Source organism: Notolabrus celidotus, chromosome 6, assembly GCF_009762535.1.
Source record: "Notolabrus celidotus isolate fNotCel1 chromosome 6, fNotCel1.pri, whole genome shotgun sequence".
Lineage (NCBI taxonomy): Eukaryota > Metazoa > Chordata > Actinopteri > Labriformes > Labridae > Notolabrus > Notolabrus celidotus.
Genome location: NC_048277.1, coordinates 39,155,288 through 39,177,102, shown reverse-complemented (window position 1 = coordinate 39,177,102; position 21,815 = coordinate 39,155,288). Strand labels below are relative to the sequence as shown.

Sequence of the window (21,815 nt, the reverse complement as noted above, 5' to 3'; positions counted from 1 at the left end):
GATGTCACGTGAAAATTTTGAACGGCGAGCAACAGCAGGTGTTCTAGAATTCTGACTTCTGTCTTTGATGATGTCAGAGTTCTGTCTTTGATGATGTCAGAGTTCTGTCTTTGATGATGTCAGAATTCTGTCTTTGATGATGTCAGAGTTCTGTCTTTGATGATGTCAGAATTCTGTCTTTGATGATGTCAGAGTTCTGTCTTTGATGATGTCAGAATTCTGTCTTTGATGATGTCAGAGTTCTGTCTTTGATGATGTCAGAGTTCTGTCTTTGATGATGTCAGAGTTCTGTCTTTGATGATGTCAGAGTTCTGTCTTTGATGATGTCAGAATTCTGTCTTTGATGATGTCAGAGTTCTGTCTTTGATGATGTCAGAGTTCTGTCTTTGATGATGTCAGAGTTCTGTCTTTGATGATGTCAGAATTCTGAGAACAAATGGAACATTCCATGAAGAAGGTCAGAGCTAAAGAAACATCAGTGTCTCTAATCCTCTTTCATAGACCTCCATTCAACAAACAAACATTGTAGACGTAGTTTTCTTCTCCTCTTGAGGACAGACCTGACAAAGCTGGACTTTGGACTTTGGACTAATCTGCATCATGATGTTGTTATTTCAGCAAACTGAAGACCCGTTAATTAAAGAACATGAGTGGTGTGAAACAGTCTCCTCTCTCTGTGACCTCTCGTTCTGCCTCGTTGTAAACGTTGTTGTTGTTGTTGTTGTTGTTGTTGTTGTTGTTGTTGTTGTTGTTGTTGTTGTTGTTCTGCAGCTCGTGGTGTAAAGTCCCGCTCTAATAAAGATGGAGGTCTTTGTGCCGCTCCCTCAGATCTTAATAAAGTGAAGCGTCGTAAAACAGGGAAGGACGACGCTCTCATAAAGCGCTGCTCGTCTGTTTCTGACCGAACGAGCAGCTTTTCATTTACATGTCTGATTAAACGGCTCTTAAACGTGCCAGCAGCTCAGCTCTGGATTAAACTGAGGGTGGGGATGAACCCGTGTTCGGTGTGTCGGGGGGATCTGGTCCGGTTTAAGGGTTCAGACGCTCTGTAACTGTTCCCACATGCTTCTGGCCCGAGGAGACCTCCAGCCGGGCTCGGCAGCAGGGCAGACTGACGCTGTAAAAAGGGCTTTTCCTCTGCATGTATTCACTCCACATACTGTTCTTACAAGCAGAAACATTAACATTCCTCCACTCAGAGAAGAGGCAGCTGGAGGCCGGAGCGCCAGTCTGACGAGGGAAAAACATCCTACATATGTTCAGAGGAGAGATGGTCTCTCTGTCTCTGAGGCCTCCACCTGATCCCCTAAAATATCTACAAACCACTCCCCCACAGACTCAGCATGTCTGTGGTCCAGTCTGTGTTCAAGCTTTAGAGGAGAGAGTTTCTCATTATACATTTTTCATGCTTTTATTTTGCCTCTTTACTGACTTTGTTTTCTGCTTTGATAATGTGCATGCTTTTATTTTGAAAGGATGCAAAAGGTCCTTCCTTAAGACTGCGAACAGTTTTACTGTCATGAGGAGAGAAATTAGCTTTACAGCCAAATTCCACCGATCTGTCTCAGCTCCTGATCTGTTTCTGTTCTAGTCAAAGTGTTAACTTCCTCTGGATCCACTCTGTCGTGTTCCGGCTGCGTCTCTGATCCGGCAGGTCTGAGTCCTCCGGATCAGATCCACAAGACTTCTATTTGTGCCGGATGCCGGAGCACGACGCATCAATCTCAACAGAGCAGATGGAGCGGGACAGGAAGTCAGGTTTCACCAAAACCAAATGAAAACATCCGGTTAATTTTCAGAATAAAAGACTCTGTGTTATCACCAGATCATATTTCACTTAACTACAACAACAAACCAAAGTCATGATGAGCGGAGCCAGGCCTGGAGTCAACAGGTCAGAGGTTTTCAGAGGACCAGAAAGACAACATGGATGAGGAGAGGAGGAGGAGGAGGAGGAGGAGGAGGAGGAGGAGGAGGAGGAGGAGGAGGAGGAGGAGGAGGAGGAGGAGGAGGAGGATCCCTGTGAGAAATGAGAGTGTGAGGATGTGATGAAGAGGTGATGAAGAGGTGATGAAGATGAGGATGTGATGAAGAGGTGATGAAGAGGTGATGAAGATGAGGATGTGATGAAGAGGTGATGAAGATGAGGATGTGATGAAGATGTGATGAAGATGAGGATGTGATGAAGATGTGATGAAGAGGTGATGAAGAGGTGATGAAGATGTGATGAAGAGGTGATGAAGAGGTGATGAAGATGAGGATGTGATGAAGATGTGATGAAGATGAGGATGTGATGAAGATGTGATGAAGATGTGATGAAGATGAAGATGTGATGAAGAGGTGATGAAGAGGTGATGAAGAGGTGATGAAGAGGTGATGAAGAGGTGATGAAGAGGTGATGAAGATGAGGATGTGATGAAGAGGTGATGAAGAGGTGATGAAGATGAGGATGTGATGAAGAGGTGATGAAGAGGTGATGAAGATGAGGATGTGATGAAGAGGTGATGAAGAGGTGATGAAGATGTGATGAAGAGCTCATTTCCTCCTCTTATTGGTTCATCAGATTGTGATCGTTGAAACCAAACAGCTGACGGATGAATCTGCTCTCATTATTAAACACTGAAACACTCACACACTCGACTGCAGCTGGAAGAGCCTCATTAATCATCCTCACACACACACACACACACACACACACACACACACACACACACACACACACACACACACACACACACACACACACACACACACACACACAGCAGAGCACAGATGTGTGTTTGCTGCCCCCTGGTGGAGAGAACAGTAACATGTTGAAGAGCTCTGACTCTGAACACAGAGTTTATTATTATTCATTATTAACTACAGGGAGCCGTGAGGGACAAAAAGCAGACATTTAAAATAATAATCAGAGTTTTGGACATTTATGTTTTAAATGAACACGTTAACACTCACTGCCTTCGACCAGATCTCACATGGAACTAAAGAGAGTGACTCAAAGACCTGAGTGATCGATCTTTAATGATTTAGTCTTCTTTAAAGAACATTTATTTCAGAGAGAGACACAGAGACACCTCAAACACTCCACAGCAGCAGACACAGTGATCACATGTGACACAGAGACACTCCACAGCAGCAGACACAGTGATCACATGTGACACAGAAACACTCCACAGCAGCAGACACAGTGATCACATGTGACACAGAGACACTCCACAGCAGCAGACACAGTGATCACATGTGACACAGAGACACTCCACAGCAGCAGACACAGTGATCACATGTGACACAGAGACACTCCACAGCAGCAGACACAGTGATCACATGTGACACAGAAACACTCCACAGCAGCAGACACAGTGATCACATGTGACACAGAGACACTCCACAGCAGCAGACACAGTGATCACATGTGACACAGAGACACTCCACAGCAGCAGACACAGTGATCACATGTGACACAGAGACACTCCACAGCAGCAGACACAGTGATCACATGTGACACAGAAACACTCCACAGCAGCAGACACAGTGATCACATGTGACACAGAGACACCTCAAACACTCCACAGCAGCAGACACAGTGATCACATGTGACACAGAAACACTCCACAGCAGCAGACACAGTGATCACATGTGACACAGAGACACCTCAAACACTCCACAGCAGCAGACACAGTGATCACATGTGACACAGAAACACTCCACAGCAGCAGACACAGTGATCACATGTGACACAGAGACACCTCAAACACTCCACAGCAGCAGACACAGTGATCACATGTGACACAGAGACACTCCACAGCAGCAGACACAGTGATCACATGTAACACAGAGACACTCCACAGCAGCAGACACAGTGATCACATGTGACACAGAGACACTCCACAGCAGCAGACACAGTGATCACATTGTTTTTTTATTATTTCTCTACTTAATTTTATTTATATTTTAGTGCCTTAATTTATTCTTGAACATTAATCCTTTCACTTATTTATTTATTTAAACTGTTTATATTGTGTTTGTTATTTTAACTTGTTTTTAATTACATATATTTTATTCTTCTTGGTGTTCATCAGTCTCTACTCTAAAATACATTTCTGTTTTCTAACATGCAGCATGTTTTACCATGATTTTATTTCTGCTTCTTTCTTTATAAAGCACTTTGAATTGTATTTGATTTGTATGAAAGTTTCTGTATAAATAAATCTTGATTGATTAATTAAACTCAAAGTAAAGCTGAGGCTGAGAGACGCACCCTAAAGGGTCTATGCCAAAAACTGCAGTTCCTCTTGTTGCCACTAGAGGCTGAGTGAAAGAGTGAGTCCAACTTTACATCAGAACATGTTCCTGACAGAGAGAGTCCAATCAGAGTCTGAGAAACTCTAAATATTAAAGTCAGGGAAAGGTTAGAAACGTGTTTCTGACTGAAGCGGTCATCGTTAGCATGTTTAGCTAACTAGCTCGTACTTATAGTGAACAAACAGTTTAAATAAAAACTCATCAGATCAGGATTCAGTGTTTTTAATCATCTGAGGATTATTTTAAACTTCATGAAGATTCATTCAGTCCTTCTGCTTCAGGTCTCTCTGCCCGTCCTCTCCGTGTCCGTGGTGCTGCAGCTCATCGAGCGCTCGCTGCTGTCCACCGCTGCAAACTTCACCCTCCTGTGAGACCTCTGCACACACACACACACAACACAAGGATCACACACACACCACAAGGATCACACACACACACACACAACACAAGGATCACACACACACCACAAGGATCACACACACACACACACCACAAGGATCACACACACACACACACAACAAGGATCACACACACACACAACACAAGGATCACACACACAACACAACAAGGATCACACACACACACACACACACAACACAAGGATCACACACACACACAACAAGGATCACACACACAACACAACACAAGGATCACACACACACACAACAAGGATCACACACACACACAACAAGGATCACACACACACACAACAAGGATCACACACACAAGGATCACACACACACACACAACAAGGATCACACACACACCACAAGGATCACACACACACAACACAAGGATCACATACACACACAACACAAGGATCACACACACACCACAAGGATCACACACACACCACAAGGATCACACACACACACAACACAAGGATCACACACACACACAACAAGGATCACACACACACCACAAGGATCACATACACACACAACACAAGGATCACACACACAACAAGGATCACACACACACACAACACAAGGATCACACACACACACAACAAGGATCACACACACACCACAAGGATCACATGCACACAACACAAGGATCACACACACAACAAGGATCACACACACACACACAACACAAGGATCACACACACACACACAACACAAGGATCACACACACACACACCACAAGGATCACATACACACACAACACAAGGATCACACACACACACACAACACAAGGATCACACACACACACAACACAAGGATCACACACACACACACAACACAAGGATCACACACACACACAACACAAGGATCACACACACACACACAACACAAGGATCACACACACACACAACACAAGGATCACACACACACACACAACACAAGGATCACACACACAACACAAGGATCACACACACACACACCACAAGGATCACACACATACACACACCACAAGGATCACACACCACAAGGATCACACACACAACACAAGGATCACACACACAACACAAGGATCACACACACACACAACACAAGGATCACACACACACACACAACACAAGGATCACACACATACACACACCACAAGGATCACACACCACAAGGATCACACACACACCACAAGGATCACACACACACCACAAGGATCACACACACACACCACAAGGATCACACACACACACAACACAAGGATCACACACACACCACAAGGATCACACACACACCACAAGGATCACACACCACAAGGATCACACACACACACAACACAAGGATCACACACACACACAACACAAGGATCACACACACACCACAAGGATCACACACACACACACAACACAAGGATCACACACACACACACCACAAGGATCACACACACACACACACACACCACAAGGATCACACACACACCACAAGGATCACACACACACACCACAAGGATCACACACACACACCACAAGGATCACACACACAAGGATCACACACACACCACAAGGATCACACACCACAAGGATCACACACACACCACAAGGATCACACACCACAAGGATCACACACACACCACAAGGATCACACACACACCACAAGGATCACACACACACCACAAGGATCACACACACACCACAAGGATCACACACACACCACAAGGATCACACACACACACCACAAGGATCACACACACACCACAAGGATCACACACACACCACAAGGATCACACACACACACACACACCACAAGGATCACACAACACAAGGATCACACACACACACCACAAGGATCACACACACACACCACAAGGATCACACACACACACCACAAGGATCACACACACACACAACAAGGATCACACACACACACAACACAAGGATCACACACACACACCACAAGGATCACACATACACACCACAAGGATCACACACACACACCACAAGGATCACACACACACACACAACACAAGGATCACACACACACACCACAAGGATCACACACACAAGGATCACACTCACACACAAGGATCACACTCACACACCACAAGGATCACACTCACACACAACAAGGATCACACACACACACCACAAGGATCACACACACACACACAACACAAGGATCACACACACACACCACAAGGATCACACACACAAGGATCACACTCACACACAAGGATCACACTCACACACCACAAGGATCACACACACACACCACAAGGATCACACACACACACCACAAGGATCACACACCACAAGGATCACACACACACACCACTAGGATCCCCCAGTCTGTGGTTTGGGTGTCACATAGAAAGTGACCAGAAGGTAAATCCAGTCAGCAGCCTCCTAAAGATTCATGGATGTTTATCGTCCTGTCTCATTTTGGACTCACCTGTTTCTGTGCGATCCCTCGGGGGTACCTGGAGACGTCGTCCAGTCGACGCTCCGCCCTCTCCCAGTCGTCCAGCCACACCTGGCGGCGGTACTCTGACTGGCGAGCTGTGATTCGTTGGTAGATGGCCTGATTCTGGCGGCTGACCAGAAGAAGCTCCTCCCTCCTTCTGTCAGCGTTCAAACTGAGAAGATGGGGAGATGAACAGAGAGAGAGAGAGAGTGTTAGCCTCCCACAACCCTGAGCTCAACCACCAACACTACAAAACAATCAATCTTTATTTATAAAGCACCAAATCACAACAAACGTTCTGTTTATTGTTGACTTTAAAGAAGTGATTGATTTGTTTTCTTTTACAAACAGGGGGGCCCGCCTGCCCCCCCTAATCATGTAGACTAGAACCGGTCCTGTTGAGGACAGATAAATCCCAGACACCATCACACATTCAGATCAATAATTCAACACGGTAACAGAGCAGGACCGCTCTCATCCATTATGTAAAGGTCCAACAAGGCGCTCAGGCATCTTCATAGCAATGTTAAAGAGAGGAGGAGGAGGAGGAGGAGGAGGAGGAGGAGGAGGAGGAGGAGGAGGAGGAGGAGGAGGAGGAGGAGGAAGAGGAGGAGGAGGAGGAAGAGGAGGAAGAGGAGGAGGAGGAGGAAGAGGAGGAGGAAGAGGAGGAGGAAGTTTGACCTCAAGACGAGGAGAGACAAACAGAGGTCACCATACCAACATGGACTCAAAGATTACAGTCAGAGACGGTCCTGCTCGCCCTGTCTGGATCTAATCTGTATCACCACCTGCTCACATCATCCCTCAGGTGTTTCATGTGTCAGCAGGTTTCTTACCTCCTCAGGTGGTAATGGTTCCGATGGTCCACCTGACCCTTAGAGCGAACAATGGCGGCCAGTTTGGAGGCGAGGAGGCCGTTATCTCTGTTGATGACGGACAGACGCTCGTCCTGCAGCTGGATCAGAGACACACGGAGTCTTAAACTACGAACAGACTGAACCTTGTTTCTGTCAAACAGCGCCACCACCTGGTCTGATTTAAACAACACACTGTACCTTTAAATACTACACACTGTACCTTTAAATACTACACACTGCACCTTTAAATACTACACACTGTACCTTTAAATACTACACACTGTGCCTTTAAATACTACACACTGTACCTTTAACTACTACACACTGCACCTTTAAATACTACACACTGTACCTTTAAATACTACACACTGTACCTTTAAATACTACACACTGTACCTTTAAATACTACACACTGTACCTTTAAATACTACACACTGCACCTTTAAATACTACACACTGCACCTTTAAATACTACACACTGCACCTTTAAATACTACACACTGCACCTTTAAATACTACACACTGCACCTTTAAATACTACACACTGCACCTTTAAATACTACACACTGCACCTTTAAATACTACACACTGCACCTTTAAATACTACACACTGTACCTTTAAATACTACACACTGTACCTTTAAATACTACACACTGCACCTTTAAATACTACACACTGCACCTTTAAATACTACACACTGTACCTTTAAATACTACACACTGCACCTTTAAATACTACACACTGTACCTTTAAATACTACACACTGCACCTTTAAATACTACACACTGTACCTTTAAATACTACACACTGCACCTTTAAATACTACACACTGTACCTTTAAATACTACACACTGTCCCTTTAAGAGTTATTTTTCCTTGTTCTCCTCCATCCTGAACTTTAGATCATATCTTTATTCGTCTGTGATCACTGACCTGGAGTTTTTTCAGATTGAGCTGGACGTGAGCCGGCGTCTTTGTTCCTTTGTTGTCCACCACTGGCAGTGCCGTGCTCACCTGGACAGGTAAACACAGAGACAGTGTGAGTGTGTGTGTATGTGTCAGTGTGAAAGCGCCTCCATCCTTCTTACCTTCCTGCGGTGGCCGTCATAGTCACTCTGGTCCCATCTCTGCTGCAGGAAGCGGTTGGTGACGGGCTTCAGTGGCTGGTACGACCTGTGCATGCTGCTGCTGCTCTCACACACACTGCTCTAACAGTCAGGTCAGCCTGACCAGGCAGGCGGTGTGTGTGTGTGTGTGTGTGTGTGTGTGTGTGTGTGTGTGTGTGTGTGTGTGTTTGTAGGTCTGGGGGGTCATCACCATGGAGATGTACCCCTCTTTATCTCAAAGCAGCAGATAAGGTTTCTATGAAATGTTAATGAGCTGAGGAGGCGTTCACACACTCATGCACAGCAACGTTCAGGTACCTGTTGTTGTTTGATAACTTCACATTCATTCAGCCTGCTGCTGAAACATTCAACAGGCTGCAGCTTTAAGAGAAGTTTGATGAGATACTGAAACTAAATGCATCCGTCAGCTCCGTCAGCTCCGTCAGCTCCGTCAGCTCCTGTGAACCTGAAGGAGAGAGCCGTGCAGAGAGCCGTGCAGAGAGCCAGGACTCTGAAGATGGTTGTATTTATTGGCCAGTGTTTGTGATATGAAAACAAACCTCATCCTCTCTTTCTGTTGAGGCTTCACTGATTCCCCTTCAGTCCCTCTTCACAGACAGGGACTCATATTTTCCTTCAGGTGGGAGCGCCAGGTTTGGATGGGCTCTTAAATATGTTTAAAGAGGTCTGTTCAGGTCCAGCTGGAGGAGAGGGAAGGAAGAAGCTTTGTTACCTCCTCTTGATGAACAGCAGGCTCACTAGAAGCCCACAGTTTGGTATTTCCACCGTCTCCATCTTGGATTTCCTGAAGCCAGAAAAGATGTTATTTGAAAAAGAAGGTGGAGCTGATGGAGTTAGAGAATGCTAAGTTTAAATCTCATCTTCCCTGTATTCACACTTAATGCACCGAGCCCTGAAGTGGACACAAAGACACCCAAAGGGAGACGAAACCACAAGTCAAAGTCATAAAGTCTGTACGCAGCCATAAAGACGAAGCCCTCCGGTGGTACCAGAGGGATCAGGAAACCCCCCAAACTTCCCTCTTTGAATTCAGAGTCGTAAATATTTCTAAAAGGAAGCGGAGATTAGCTCCGCACTGTCTCCAGCTGCTGATCAAACCTCAGACAGTCCGATGAAGCTCAGATTTATTACATCCCAAGAGAAGAGACACTTCCCTCAGAGGCAGAGAGTCTCTGTATGCAGACGACACCCATCTCTCCGATGGACAGTAAAGACATGAGCCGTCCTTCACAGATATTACATGAGCTAATCCATCATCTCCAGACTGTGGCTGTGAGAACAGAACAAGTCTCAAGTCCTCCTTCCTCCTGACTCTTCAGACCAGACTCTGACCCTGAGAGGAAGGAGCCTTACTTAACACCTGAACAGCTCAGCCCAGCCAATCAGTGGTCCTGACCCCGCTCAGCCTGAGCCTGAGCGGCTGAGGGAGTAGATGGTCAAACGGGGGCGTGAGGGGTGAGGGGTGAGGGGTCACGGGTTTAGTGCTAATCCTGCCGCTACTAACACGACTAGAACGCCCAGTCACAACAGACAGTGAACACACCACAAACAGAGACCGGGTACCATGTTTGGATCAGGGAACAGGTCTCACTGTTACAAGCTCTACTTCGTATCTTAAAGACCTCATAGTGCCCTCTTACCCCTCTAGACCACTACGCTCCAACATGCAGGCCTGCTCATCCTACCTACAGTCTCTAAAAGTAGTATGGGAGGTAGAGCCTTCAGTTATCAGGCCCCTCTCCTTTGGAATCATCTACCAGTCAGGGTCCGGGAGGCAGACACCCTCTCTACTTTTAAGAGTAGGCTTCAAACTTTCCTTTTTTGATAAAGCTTATAGTTAGAGCTGGATCAGGCTTGGACCAGGTCTTAGTTATGCTGCTATAGGCTTAGACTGACACACTGGGATCCTGTCTTTCCCTCTCTCTCCTCTCTCTGCCTGTCTCTCACTTTAACTCTTCCTGTCCCATTAAAGTTACTAACCATAGACCTTTCTGGAGTCCCTGAGCTCCCTTGTCTCGTAGGTTCCTCTGGATCTCTGCTGCTGTGGACGTGGTCCAGACTCCAGCTGCTACAACTACTACTATCCGTCTCCCCACTATCATCTCTCTCTCTCTTCATCTCCCTCTATCCCTCTCTCCAACACGGTCTCAGCAGATGTGTGTCTAACATGAGTCTGGTCCTGCTGGAGGTTTCTGCCTGTTAAAGGAAGTTTGTCCTTGCCACTGTAACTTGCTAAATGCTGCAAAGTGCTCTGCTCATGGTGGATTAAGATGAGATCAGACTGAGTCCTGTCTGGAAGAGGGGACTGGATCTGATCCGGTCTTGATGTTGGGTCTTTGTTAATAATAGAACATAGAGGACGGTGTAGACCTGCTCTGTTTGGAGTCTGAGGAGAACATTGTTGTGATTTGGTGCTATAGGTCAGTGGTACAGTCTGAAGTGTCTCACCCTCGTCTCTATATGAAAGTGTCACGATGATCAGACTTCAAATTTAGTAAAAAACAGACGACATAATTAGAAATTAAAAATTGGAAATCTCTGCAAACACGAGGAGTCGCTCAGCGTGAGTGAGCACACAAACACATCGGGCAGATTGTCCTGTGGGATGAGTCGCTGCTGAAAACAGAACACACATTAAATCCCTCATGATGAAAATCTCCCTGCGATGCTCGTCTGATAAATAAGTCACCACTTCATGTTTGATGTGTTGTGAGCGCTCCAACCTTTCACTGCTCTGTATACTGAGTTTATAAGACTCTGTGTGTGTGTGTGTGTGTGTGTGTGTGTGTGTGTGTGTGTGTGTGTGTGTGTGTGTGTGTGTGTGTGGAAGCCTCTCAGAATAAAAACCGGTTAGAAACCACTGGAATATAAAATCCTCTCATTTCATTCTCCAGCTTCTCGTCTGAATGCTGATGAAACCGGACGCCAGAGGCAGATTTCAAAGAACAGTTCAACATGCTGCTCAACAATTCAGGACACCATGTCCTCTGATTTCAGCTGCTGTGTGTGTGAGTGTGTGTGTGTGTGTGCAGAATTAATTGAGCATGTTTTGCCTCTGAGTGGGTGTGTGTTTTCTCCTCTTGCTGTGATGAAAAGCCGCGGGGAATCATTTATTGTGAGGTCTGCTTGTTATTCTCTTCAGAGCAGAGGATGGCTTTAGAGTAGAAAATGAAGACAGAGTTTTTCTATTGATTATTCTGCGTCTCTGTTATCTTTCTAAACGCAGTCTGATGGTTTCATGCGGTACACGTCTTGATGTGAGAGTCGGGGTCAGAGATGGAGTGTGATCTGATCTCTCTGTTGATGCAGCTCCTCCAGCAGATCTGTCCGTCTTCATCCTGACAACCTGTCACTCTGAATCAGCCTGCAAACATCATCCTGATTGAGTCACACTCTCATTTCAGGTGGCAAGTGATTTACTTGTCAATCAACTCTTCCCACACACAATGTTCACATCCTTCGAGGGGGCCTCTCAGAGTCCACAACCTGAGCCTGGGAACAGAGGCGCTGTCCCATTCCTCAACACTGGGCTGAGATACTCACACACTTTGGTGCCACGTAAAAGGAACATATGCGTAGTGTGTTTGACTCTCAACTCATCTTTATTTATATATCACCTTTCAGACCTTCAAGCATGCAGCCCAGAGTGATTCACAAGAGAACAGAGAGACTGGAAATAACAGGAATAGGTCTAATGATACAGGGTTAAAACAAAATACAGGAATAAAATCATAAAATAAAATCATTATGATAAAATCAGAGAAGTGTCAGAAAATCAAAATAAAATTGATTAGAATAAAATCAATAATATAAATTCCTGAAAACAAAATTAGAGAAATATCTGAAAAAAAATCTAATCATTACAATGAAATCAGTTACATAAAATCACAGAAATATCAGAAAAATACAATTAAATCATTATGATAAAACCAATACAATCAAAGCACAGAAATATCAGAAAAATACAATAATTTAATTACAATCAATGATTTAAAATCAGATAAATACAGAAAAATCAAATCATTACAATGAAATCAAATAAATAAAATCGCAGAAATATCAGAAAAGGTAAAATAAAATAAGATAATATAAGATACTGTAAAACAAATAAAAATGATGCTGGTAATAATGCAGTCAATGGCTTAAAATAACTGATTTAAAGTTAACAGCCAGATTAAAACGTTAAGCCTTTAGTTTATTTTTTAAAGCAGTCTATCAGGAGGGACATCATCTGTTAGGAGTAAGACTGAGTTTATAAAAGATCTCCAAAGGTCTAAACACTCACAGTGTGTTTATATTCAGATCCATGTAACTCAGAGTGTGTGATTGTAGAGGGTGGTGTGAATCCAGATCCACTCAGGGACTTGGATCCAGTGAGTCAGTCCGGATCCATGGACTGCTGAGATCCAGTGTCCGTGTTTTGTCTGCATTGTAACCTAACAGCCATTTAGCCCCGCTGAGCTGTTTGTCTGTCTGAGGCTGTCTGTCTGTAACCCGGGATAAGGTCCACCTGGGAGCTCTGGGAATACCTCACCTGGTCATGGACTACCTGGGACCAGTTCTGCTCTCCTCCAGGACCGAGCAGTGACCCCAACATGTCGGTGTTCCCCTGTGTTCCCCGTGTTCTCCGGGCGGTGTGATGGCTGCGGTGCAGTGAGCACGTTGACGGTTCGATCCCTCAGCCTGTTAGCCTGCTAGCTTGTTAGCCTGTTAGCTTGTTAGCCTGTGAGTCTGTTAGCCTGTTAGCCTGTCCATCGGATCCTATGGAGTGCACATGAACCTTTGCCGGACCGGGACTACACACGGGGTAAGTGGGCCTGCTGGGTCAGGGTCTCTTTGGGGGGATTTGGATCCACTTGTTTGAAACGCGGGGCTAGCATTGTAGCAGTCCCGGGGTTAGCCTAGCAGGCTAGCTGCTGTCTTTGTCTGAAGGGACCGGGGAGCTAAGGGGTGTGCGTCCATTACCGGACACGTCCCCGTCTGACCTGCTTGCTTTAATCTGCCATTAAAAACCACCTCTTTAAACAGACTCCCTCTGAGTATATAAACTAAAACACTCTGCTGGTAGAGAAGCCTTTAGACTCTCAGTGCTACTAACCCTGTTAGCTATCAGCTCCAGCCGTTACACTGTCAGTCAGACCCACAATCATAAAGCTCTGTATGTTTGTAAATGCTCATATTCATGATCATAAATTGAAGTTGTCACACTCTTTAATGTGTGTTTAGTTGTGTAAGAAACTGGATTGGTGGCATGTGAATGTTGCAACAATAAGGAGCTTATTTTAATAAAATGTCAACCCTTGTCCGATAATGGAAACACATGTTTGACAGGGAGGCTGAATGCGCCGCAGCGGTAATTGTCCATCACTCGACAAACAGGACGTCAGGTCAACAGTTACATAAACGGACCGAGCTGAGCTTTAAACTCACAGTTCACTGTCTCTGTGTGTTTAATGTGAGAGATTAAAGTCTCTGCGGATCTTACTGAATTATTACTTTACTGAACAAAGTGACACACAACACACAAACCAGCCGTTTAACAGAGGCAGCACGGCGTCCGATAATGGAACCAGTTAGCATCGTAGCGGGCCACACAGGGCCTCGAGCTAGTTGTGTGAGTTTAGCTTATAAACATGTCCCTGTTTGTTGTTTGGATGTTGATTAAAAGTCAAAGTGAGGTTTAGAAACTGACTGTGATCATCTAAACACAGAGTGAAGAGTTCACTTAGGGTTTCAACAACCAGGGTCCAAGCGTTAGCTGCAGCTAGGTAGCTAGCCTGACGGTTAAGTCAGCTAAAGGTAGCTTGTTAGCTAGCTGTAGGGGCTGGTTAGTTTGCTTTAATGATATATTTATTAATGTATGCATATATTTAGTCTCACCCTGTCATATATGAGGCTTTTTAATCAGCTGTGTTTGTTTTAAACGGCCAACCGTCCGATGATCAGCTAACGATGCTAACGCTGCAGAAGGCTAACTAGCTTAGTAGCATGAAAACATCCTGATCTGCCTCAAACACAAGCATCCTTCAGCACCAGAGACTTAAAGTGACTGTTTTTATTATAATATTAAAACATAATCTTTAATAAACTCTATTTAAATACCTTTTATCAGATAACACAACATCAGTGACTGACTGAAGGCCTCTGACACCAGGTACAAACACCTTCTCTGTTGTGCTCCTGAAGTTTGAACCCCTTGAAGTTACTTTCTCATGTTTGTGATCAGTTAAAGTTAGTTTCCTTATCTCCTCCACTGGAGCTCTGATGTGTTTAAACTCCTTTAACAGCAACATGTGAGGTTATATCAGAGGATGGACACAGAAGGAGACATTAGGGGATGTATGTTTACCTTTAATGTGAACCTGTCTGCACACACAGGATACAGGTAGATGTGGAAGGTGTGATCAGTCATGAGACTTCTGTTGAGCTGCATGGAGGGCTGGATGTCGCCACTGTTTGATATGATGTGATGATATTAACCGTCTAAATATTTACGTGTACATGAGGGACAGGGATACCAAGCAAAACACTATCCAGTAGTCACCGCTAACTATTCATCGATGAATCCCCCGCTCTGCAGACGTGAGGAGAGAGACAGAGACCTCCTCTTCACCTCACTGTTTGTTTATTTCGTCCTAGAAGTTCCTCCAGGACTCTTCAGACCTGCAGAAGTCTGCGTTTTCCTCCAGTTCTGAATCCCACATACCTGAGACCGTGTCACCTGCATGCTTTCTCATGTTATTTTCAGTATTAAGATGTTATTATGGAAGTTTTCAGACTCCCTACAACCTCTAATACCCCTTTACGACCAACGTGAACCTGGCTGTAGTTCCGGGCTGGTGCTCGTTCTGGTTCAACTTGTGAACCAGCTCGGCACCCGTTTGGTTTTCCGCCCTCTCAAGCCCGTGGAAGAGTCACGTCATGACGTCACTTCTTCGTGACCACTTGTCCCAGCATCATCAGTGCGAACTTCCCCTCACAATAACATCTGGTGGACAACATAGCATGCTTGCTGGTGTTGCTCCTGGCTTTTTGGAATCACATGAGGTCCAGAAGAGAACTTATCCAACCCCGCCCCTCACCCCTGAAGTAAGCGGTTCACGGTTCTAGACCAGCAAAGAGTTGACGCTGCTCTTGAACCGTGAACCTGGCCGGGAGTTCTCTCGCAGTCCAAACACAAAAAAAGGTTCTTAATTGAGCACCGGCTCCGAACCGGCCCCTGAAGCTGCTTCAGTACAAGAGGGTTACATCTGACGGCTGTGCCACATGACAACCCGGGGAGATAGAAAACAAACATTTTAAAGATGAAATAGTCACATTCACTGATTATTCATATATTCTAAAATCACCACTCATCCTTAGTTTACATGAAGAACTGACCCTAAAGCATGACGTTACTCTACAGTCCTCACCACGAGTCTAAAGTTTTAAACTCTTATCTGACGAGGCTTCTTTAGCCTGTCGTCACGTCTCCCCTTAAACACACCGTGTAAACTCTGAGCAGGACTTCTGGCTGTGCTCATGCATTCCTACACTCACTGTGTCGTTCAGTGGCCAGATGTTGATGATGTTACACCCCATGTATTTATTTAAGCAGCTATAGTGTGCTGCAGATCAGTCAAACACAGACACATCTCAACGCTGTGAACTGTTACACTGACGAGCTCAGGGCTTTGTGGCTGCGGCGCTGTGTTTCAGGGTTCCCACGCGTCCTGGAAAACCTGGAAAACAGTTGACCAGTTTTCCAGTCCTGGAAAACACCTGGGAAATGGGAGAAAAAGTCAAATGTCCTGGAAAATGATTCCAACATGACTGTGTGTGCGACCTGACAAGGTTAACAAAAACACATCCCCATTCAACATTTGTGGCTATTTTTGTCATTCAGATCTATTTAGGTCATTAAAGCTCTGATCCTCTGATTATTATTATTATTATTATTAATTATTTCAGTAAGGAAGCTTCCAGCTTTCTTTGCTGGCTCTTTGTTTTTTTCTTTGATCATTTTATATTTTTGGAGAAAAGAGACAGCTGAGAGTTGCCCATCATTGTTACTTGGTTGCACTAATAAAGTGAAGTGCTGTACATCTGTGTTTGCATTGTTCTATAATCAATTTGCCATCATTTTTAAGTATGTAAGAGATGATTTCATTGATAGCCATAGACTGCACGTCTTTCAATGTAGACTTCCACTGAGAGGAACATATCAGACTATTTAGGAACTAAATTAGGAACTACATTTAGACAGTCACACCAGCTTGATCATCACTGGAAATGTCCTGGAAAATGATCTCTGGAAAAGAGTGGGAACCCTGAGTTTGAAGATGGCCACTTTATTCAAATGTCTGTGTTGCTAACGTGTGTAAGAGCTCGTTATGTCTTGTGCACGTGGAGAGCTGAAGGGAAAGGTGGATGCTAGAGTCTCAGATTGAACGTTTCTGCAGATTATATATGGAAGTGATGCCTCGTTTAAAGGTTTCAGAGATTTGTAATCCACAACATTTCAACCTTCTTGTTTCACATCTTGCATACATCCTTGATTTTGTGCAGCTGGTCTCTGTCTCTTTAAGGTTTGTGCTTTAAGCCTGGTTTATACGTGTACGCAGTGGCCATGCGTCCGTGTTGCTCTGCAGTACTCCTCCGAAACACTTGAGGGCAGTGTGGTCGCCTGTTTCCTGTCCCGCTACATTTCAGAGTGTGTTATGTTAATGTAGAGCTGATGCATGTTGATGTTTATCACACAGACATGATTACATGAAGAATAGAGAGGAGGAGATGAAGTGTACGGCGATTCTGGGAGTGTTGGAAATGCAGGAAATATTAAGCCATGAGCGGACCAATCACAGGGCGCCAATCTGCCTCTTACTTTACTTAAGACTTCTCCACAGACATAAACATCCCAGAACAGATATACACTACAAGACCAGTAAACTAAAACACCAACACTCAAACCAAGTCCACACTCTGGACCGTTATAGCGAGCCCCTCCTCCCCTCGCTGCCCTGTATCTGCGTCCTGAGGGGCGAGGTAGGTGTTCAGTGGAGTTCCAGTGTCGTGTGATGGCCCTGTTGTTTCACTCTCTGAGGTTTGATTTGGGGAGACTGATTGTTTTGAAGCTGTGATGGTTATTAGGGATGGGCATTTCAAGCCAAAGTACTATTCAATAATCACTGACAACATTCATCTGTTCCACCATTATTCAGAAATACTGTCCTGATTGTTTTCTTCTTCTTTTGCTGTTTAATGCAGTTAGCATTCTTCTTCTTCTGTTACTTAATGCAGTTAGCATTCTTCTTCTTCTTCTTCTGTTACTTAATGCAGTTAGCAAACAGCTGTAAGACACTCTATAGCCACCGTCTGGTGGGAATACTGTATTACAACCAGGCACCGGGGAAAACGATGAAAAATTGTACTTTTAATCATGAAACCATATTTGAAGTAACTCTTCGATTTTTACAAAGTGATCAAATATTAGAATAATCCATCTATGCCCATCCCTCGTGGTTATGTGTGTGAGTTTGACCTTACTCTTACGCAGGATCATTTTGGAGGAGGTGCACCTCAAGCTGCTGCGTTGGAAAGAGGCTTCACAGACGTTTAAAGCAGGCTTTAGGGTTTGTCGTGTCTTTAGAGGAGCAGCTCAGTGTTGGTTTTGAAGAACCGGCCTCTTGCATGGCGAGATCTTGTGGCGCAAGGGGCACGAGATGCACGGGGCCACCCTCAGGACAGGACGTGTATCAGAAGCTCCATCCTGGATTAGGGGGGTTAGAATGATCTGCAAACATCACCACAGTGTCCCACCCTCTTTGAATCAGGTTGTATATTTATTATAGTAAAGTTTTATTCAGATTAAATACTCTGACTCATCTTAATCAGACCTCTTGGTTCAGAGTCGTGTAGACAGGGTCGTTAATCAGGTTGGTTAGATCTCGCACTAAGAGCAGTGAAAGTGTGACCGTGAGGAATCCCTGGAGGAGAACAGTGAAAGGAAACGCAGAGTTCTGGAGATGTTCTGGAGATGTTCTCCTGCTCAGAGGTCTGAAACATGTAAACAATGTGGTGAACCACTAAAAGTCTGAGATGGTTGCCTGAGGTTTTTCATGTGACCTCAGAGGAGGTGCACCAAAAATCCTGAGAGAGACTTCAGTGTGTCTGATTGGTCTCTTATCTGATGATGTCCAATCAGATCTCTCTCTCTCTCATGGGTTGATGGTTGGACTCCTCCTGTGAGAAAAAGAAGAATAGAAAGAGGTGAAAGTGTGAGCTGCTTCAATCTCCGATGAATGTTTGATGAGATCACTTATCCTGTCACGCCAACCGTCCCTCAGCCTGTCGTCACAGTCTGGCACTGTGGAGGTTTCTCTGATGGATGGAGAGAGTTTAGGAGTACTGAAGGGAAGGGTGTTACTGCTCCTCCGTCATCCACAGACAGAGGAGGGAGTTTCTGACCCTCCAGTTGAAAACACCCTGTGACACATGGCTGTGCGGGCTCAGTGGATTTGTCACTCTTGTTTTCTCTCTGTGGACGTGTTGAACTCGCCTCCTCTGTTCTTTGTAGTTTGAAAAAACCATCCCCTTCATACGTCCGTTCTGACACTTAGTCAGAACTGATCGGGGGGCAGACTGGAGTCCACCAGATCCTTCACAGCTCCGGATCTGATAGGTTTCTATTCTAGTTAATGTGTTAACTTCCACTGGATCCGCTCCGTTGTGTTCCGCTGGGTCTCTGATCCGGCACGTCGGAGTCCTCTTCAGAATCAAACACTCTGTGTTATCACCAGATCGTATTTCACTTAACTACAACAACAAACCAAAGTCATGCTGAGCGGAGCCAGGCCTGGAGTCAACAGGTCAGAGGTTTTCAGAGGACCAGACCAGAAAGAGGAGGAGGAGAATCCTTGATTCAGGGATTACAGCAGGGAAACCTTGGTCACATGACTCCAGCTGTCCGGAGGTCCTGAACCGTGCTGCGTTCAGAAAACACAGCTAGCAGAGACTCAGAGGTCGGCAGCAGACGAAGTTAGTGATACAAGTTAGATTGACCTCTGTCAGTCCGGGTTAAAGACCTGATGAGTGATAAGGACGGGCGTTTTAAAAGTACAATGTTTCATCCTTTTCCCCGGTGCCTGGGTGTAATACAGTCTTCCCGCCAGACGGCGGCGATAGAGCGTCTTAAAGCTGTTTGCTAACCACATTTAAAGGCAAAAGAAGAAGAAAACATTAGCTGGAGACACGTGTGTAGAGGTGTGAGATTCAGAAACACACACGCCACGCTGCTGCGTCACAGAAACACCCACATAAAGGTTGAGGCAGACGCTACAAGCAGCAGCTCGCCCTGGTGGACTGCTGCCGAGGGATCCCAGACTTTCCAGACTGACCCAGGTCCAGGTGTGTTTTAAAACCTCCCGTCCTGAGGGCTGATGAACCCTTTAGTAGTCTGGATATCGGTGTGGACCAAGCGGCAACCTCTGGTCTAAAAATATGAGTCCAATGTGGAAGTGTTGAAACCTGTCTTCCAATGAGAGGCACAGCTGACTTGACTGACAGGCGGGAACACTCTAGCTGTTGGCGAGGAGGCTCAAAGCCCCGCCTCTTTACCTTACAATCGCTCGGGTGACGTCACGGAGACTACGTCCATATTTATACAGTCTGTGGAGTGACCAGTCATCTGAAGTGGAGCCTTTGGATCTAAAGAATCTCACTTCTTCACAGTTTAAGGTTCTGATGTGAACCGCCCTCATGAGCACTAACCATGAGTGAAGCTGACACCACCAGCTGTGGACACACACTTATCCTGTGCAGTGTAGACCCATGTGTGTGTGTGTTTGACGGACTCCAGGCCCGCTGAGCCGGTCCGCCCTGCAGGAGATCCACAGACAGGAAGCTGAAATGAGCCAATCTGTCTGCTCCTCCTGGGGGGGGGCGACCAGACAGGAAGAGAGCACCGCTGAGCTACATGACCCGCCGTCACCCCCAGCAGCCCACCCGCCCGCTCCGCGCTCTGCCACACACAGCCTGGAGGATCCTCCGTGCTGGAGGACTCAGAGGGACTCAGAGAGTTACCTGACAGTCAGGAGGGATCAGAGAGACATGAGGCGGTCTGCTGAGTTTCAATCAGACCAGGAGCTGAACCTGATGTGTGAAAGTCTGATCCATATTTGTGGGACACAGAGTTACATAATCTCACTGACTCCTGAGGGACAGTCTAACCTGCAGTCCTCTGCATCGTATAAACACACCACACAGAAGCTGAAGCCAGCATGTCGGAGTCTGCTGGTGTTCAACCATAAAGCTGTTGTTGTTGAATTAAAGTTCAGAATGTGACGTTTCTTAAAGCACTGCAGTCAATAAGAGTAACTTCTCATAAAGAGCAGAGGCTGTTCCTGCTGGTTTCACTCCTCTGACTCTCTCCAAGGCTCATCATGTTCTCACAGAGACTGCAGAGTTTACATAACACACACCTTTTTAATCACCAATGAAGAGCAGCTCATTCCAACATAATGCCATTGACATTGATCAAATCTTATCAATCCCCACCCCTAAGCTTCACGTGTCAAGACCTTCATGGATCTGATATGATGGTCTATGTCATGGGTTTGATCACAGCCCAGAATGCACCAAGTGTTCAGCCTGTAGTGTTTGTGTTCAGCCTGTAGTGTTCAGCCTGTAGTGTTCAGCC

General features: G+C 45.4%; 2 protein-coding genes and 1 long non-coding RNA gene across 3 annotated transcripts in view; 2 read left to right on the top strand and 1 right to left on the bottom strand.

Moving 5' to 3' along the window:
* Window positions 1-4,508: 4,508 nt before the first annotated feature.
* Window positions 4,509-9,233, bottom strand: si:ch211-284k5.2 (uncharacterized protein CFAP97D2). The gene is made up of 5 exons (XM_034685255.1): window positions 9,101-9,233; window positions 8,946-9,026; window positions 7,991-8,109; window positions 7,143-7,326; window positions 4,509-4,678 (listed from the first exon to the last, which is right to left on the bottom strand). Exons 1-5 carry the CDS (start codon window positions 9,191-9,193, stop codon window positions 4,580-4,582), a joined length of 576 nt encoding a protein of 191 aa, XP_034541146.1. The 5' UTR covers window positions 9,194-9,233; the 3' UTR covers window positions 4,509-4,579.
* Window positions 4,579-12,512, top strand: LOC117814126. Its single transcript, XR_004631513.1, has 3 exons — window positions 4,579-4,669; window positions 8,961-9,034; window positions 12,034-12,512. It is a non-coding gene; the product is annotated as an uncharacterized LOC117814126 (long non-coding RNA).
* A 1,001-nt stretch (window positions 12,513-13,513) lies between these two features.
* Window positions 13,514-21,815, top strand: part of LOC117814275 (zinc finger protein 609-like) — a gene marked incomplete at its 3' end in the record, with an annotated part of 37,096 nt that continues 28,794 nt past the window's right edge. The window contains 1 exon segment of the mRNA XM_034685502.1: window positions 13,514-13,946.

Coding starts and splice junctions, on each gene's coding strand:
- si:ch211-284k5.2 (XM_034685255.1), bottom strand. CDS start 9,193: ATGCACAGGTCGTACCAGCCACTGAAGCCCGTCACCAACCGCTTCCTG. Junction 9,027..9,100: donor ATGACGGCCACCGCAGGAAG/GTAAGAAGGATG, acceptor TTACCTGTCCAG/GTGAGCACGGCACTGCCAGT. Junction 8,110..8,945: donor TCAATCTGAAAAAACTCCAG/GTCAGTGATCAC, acceptor TCTCTGATCCAG/CTGCAGGACGAGCGTCTGTC.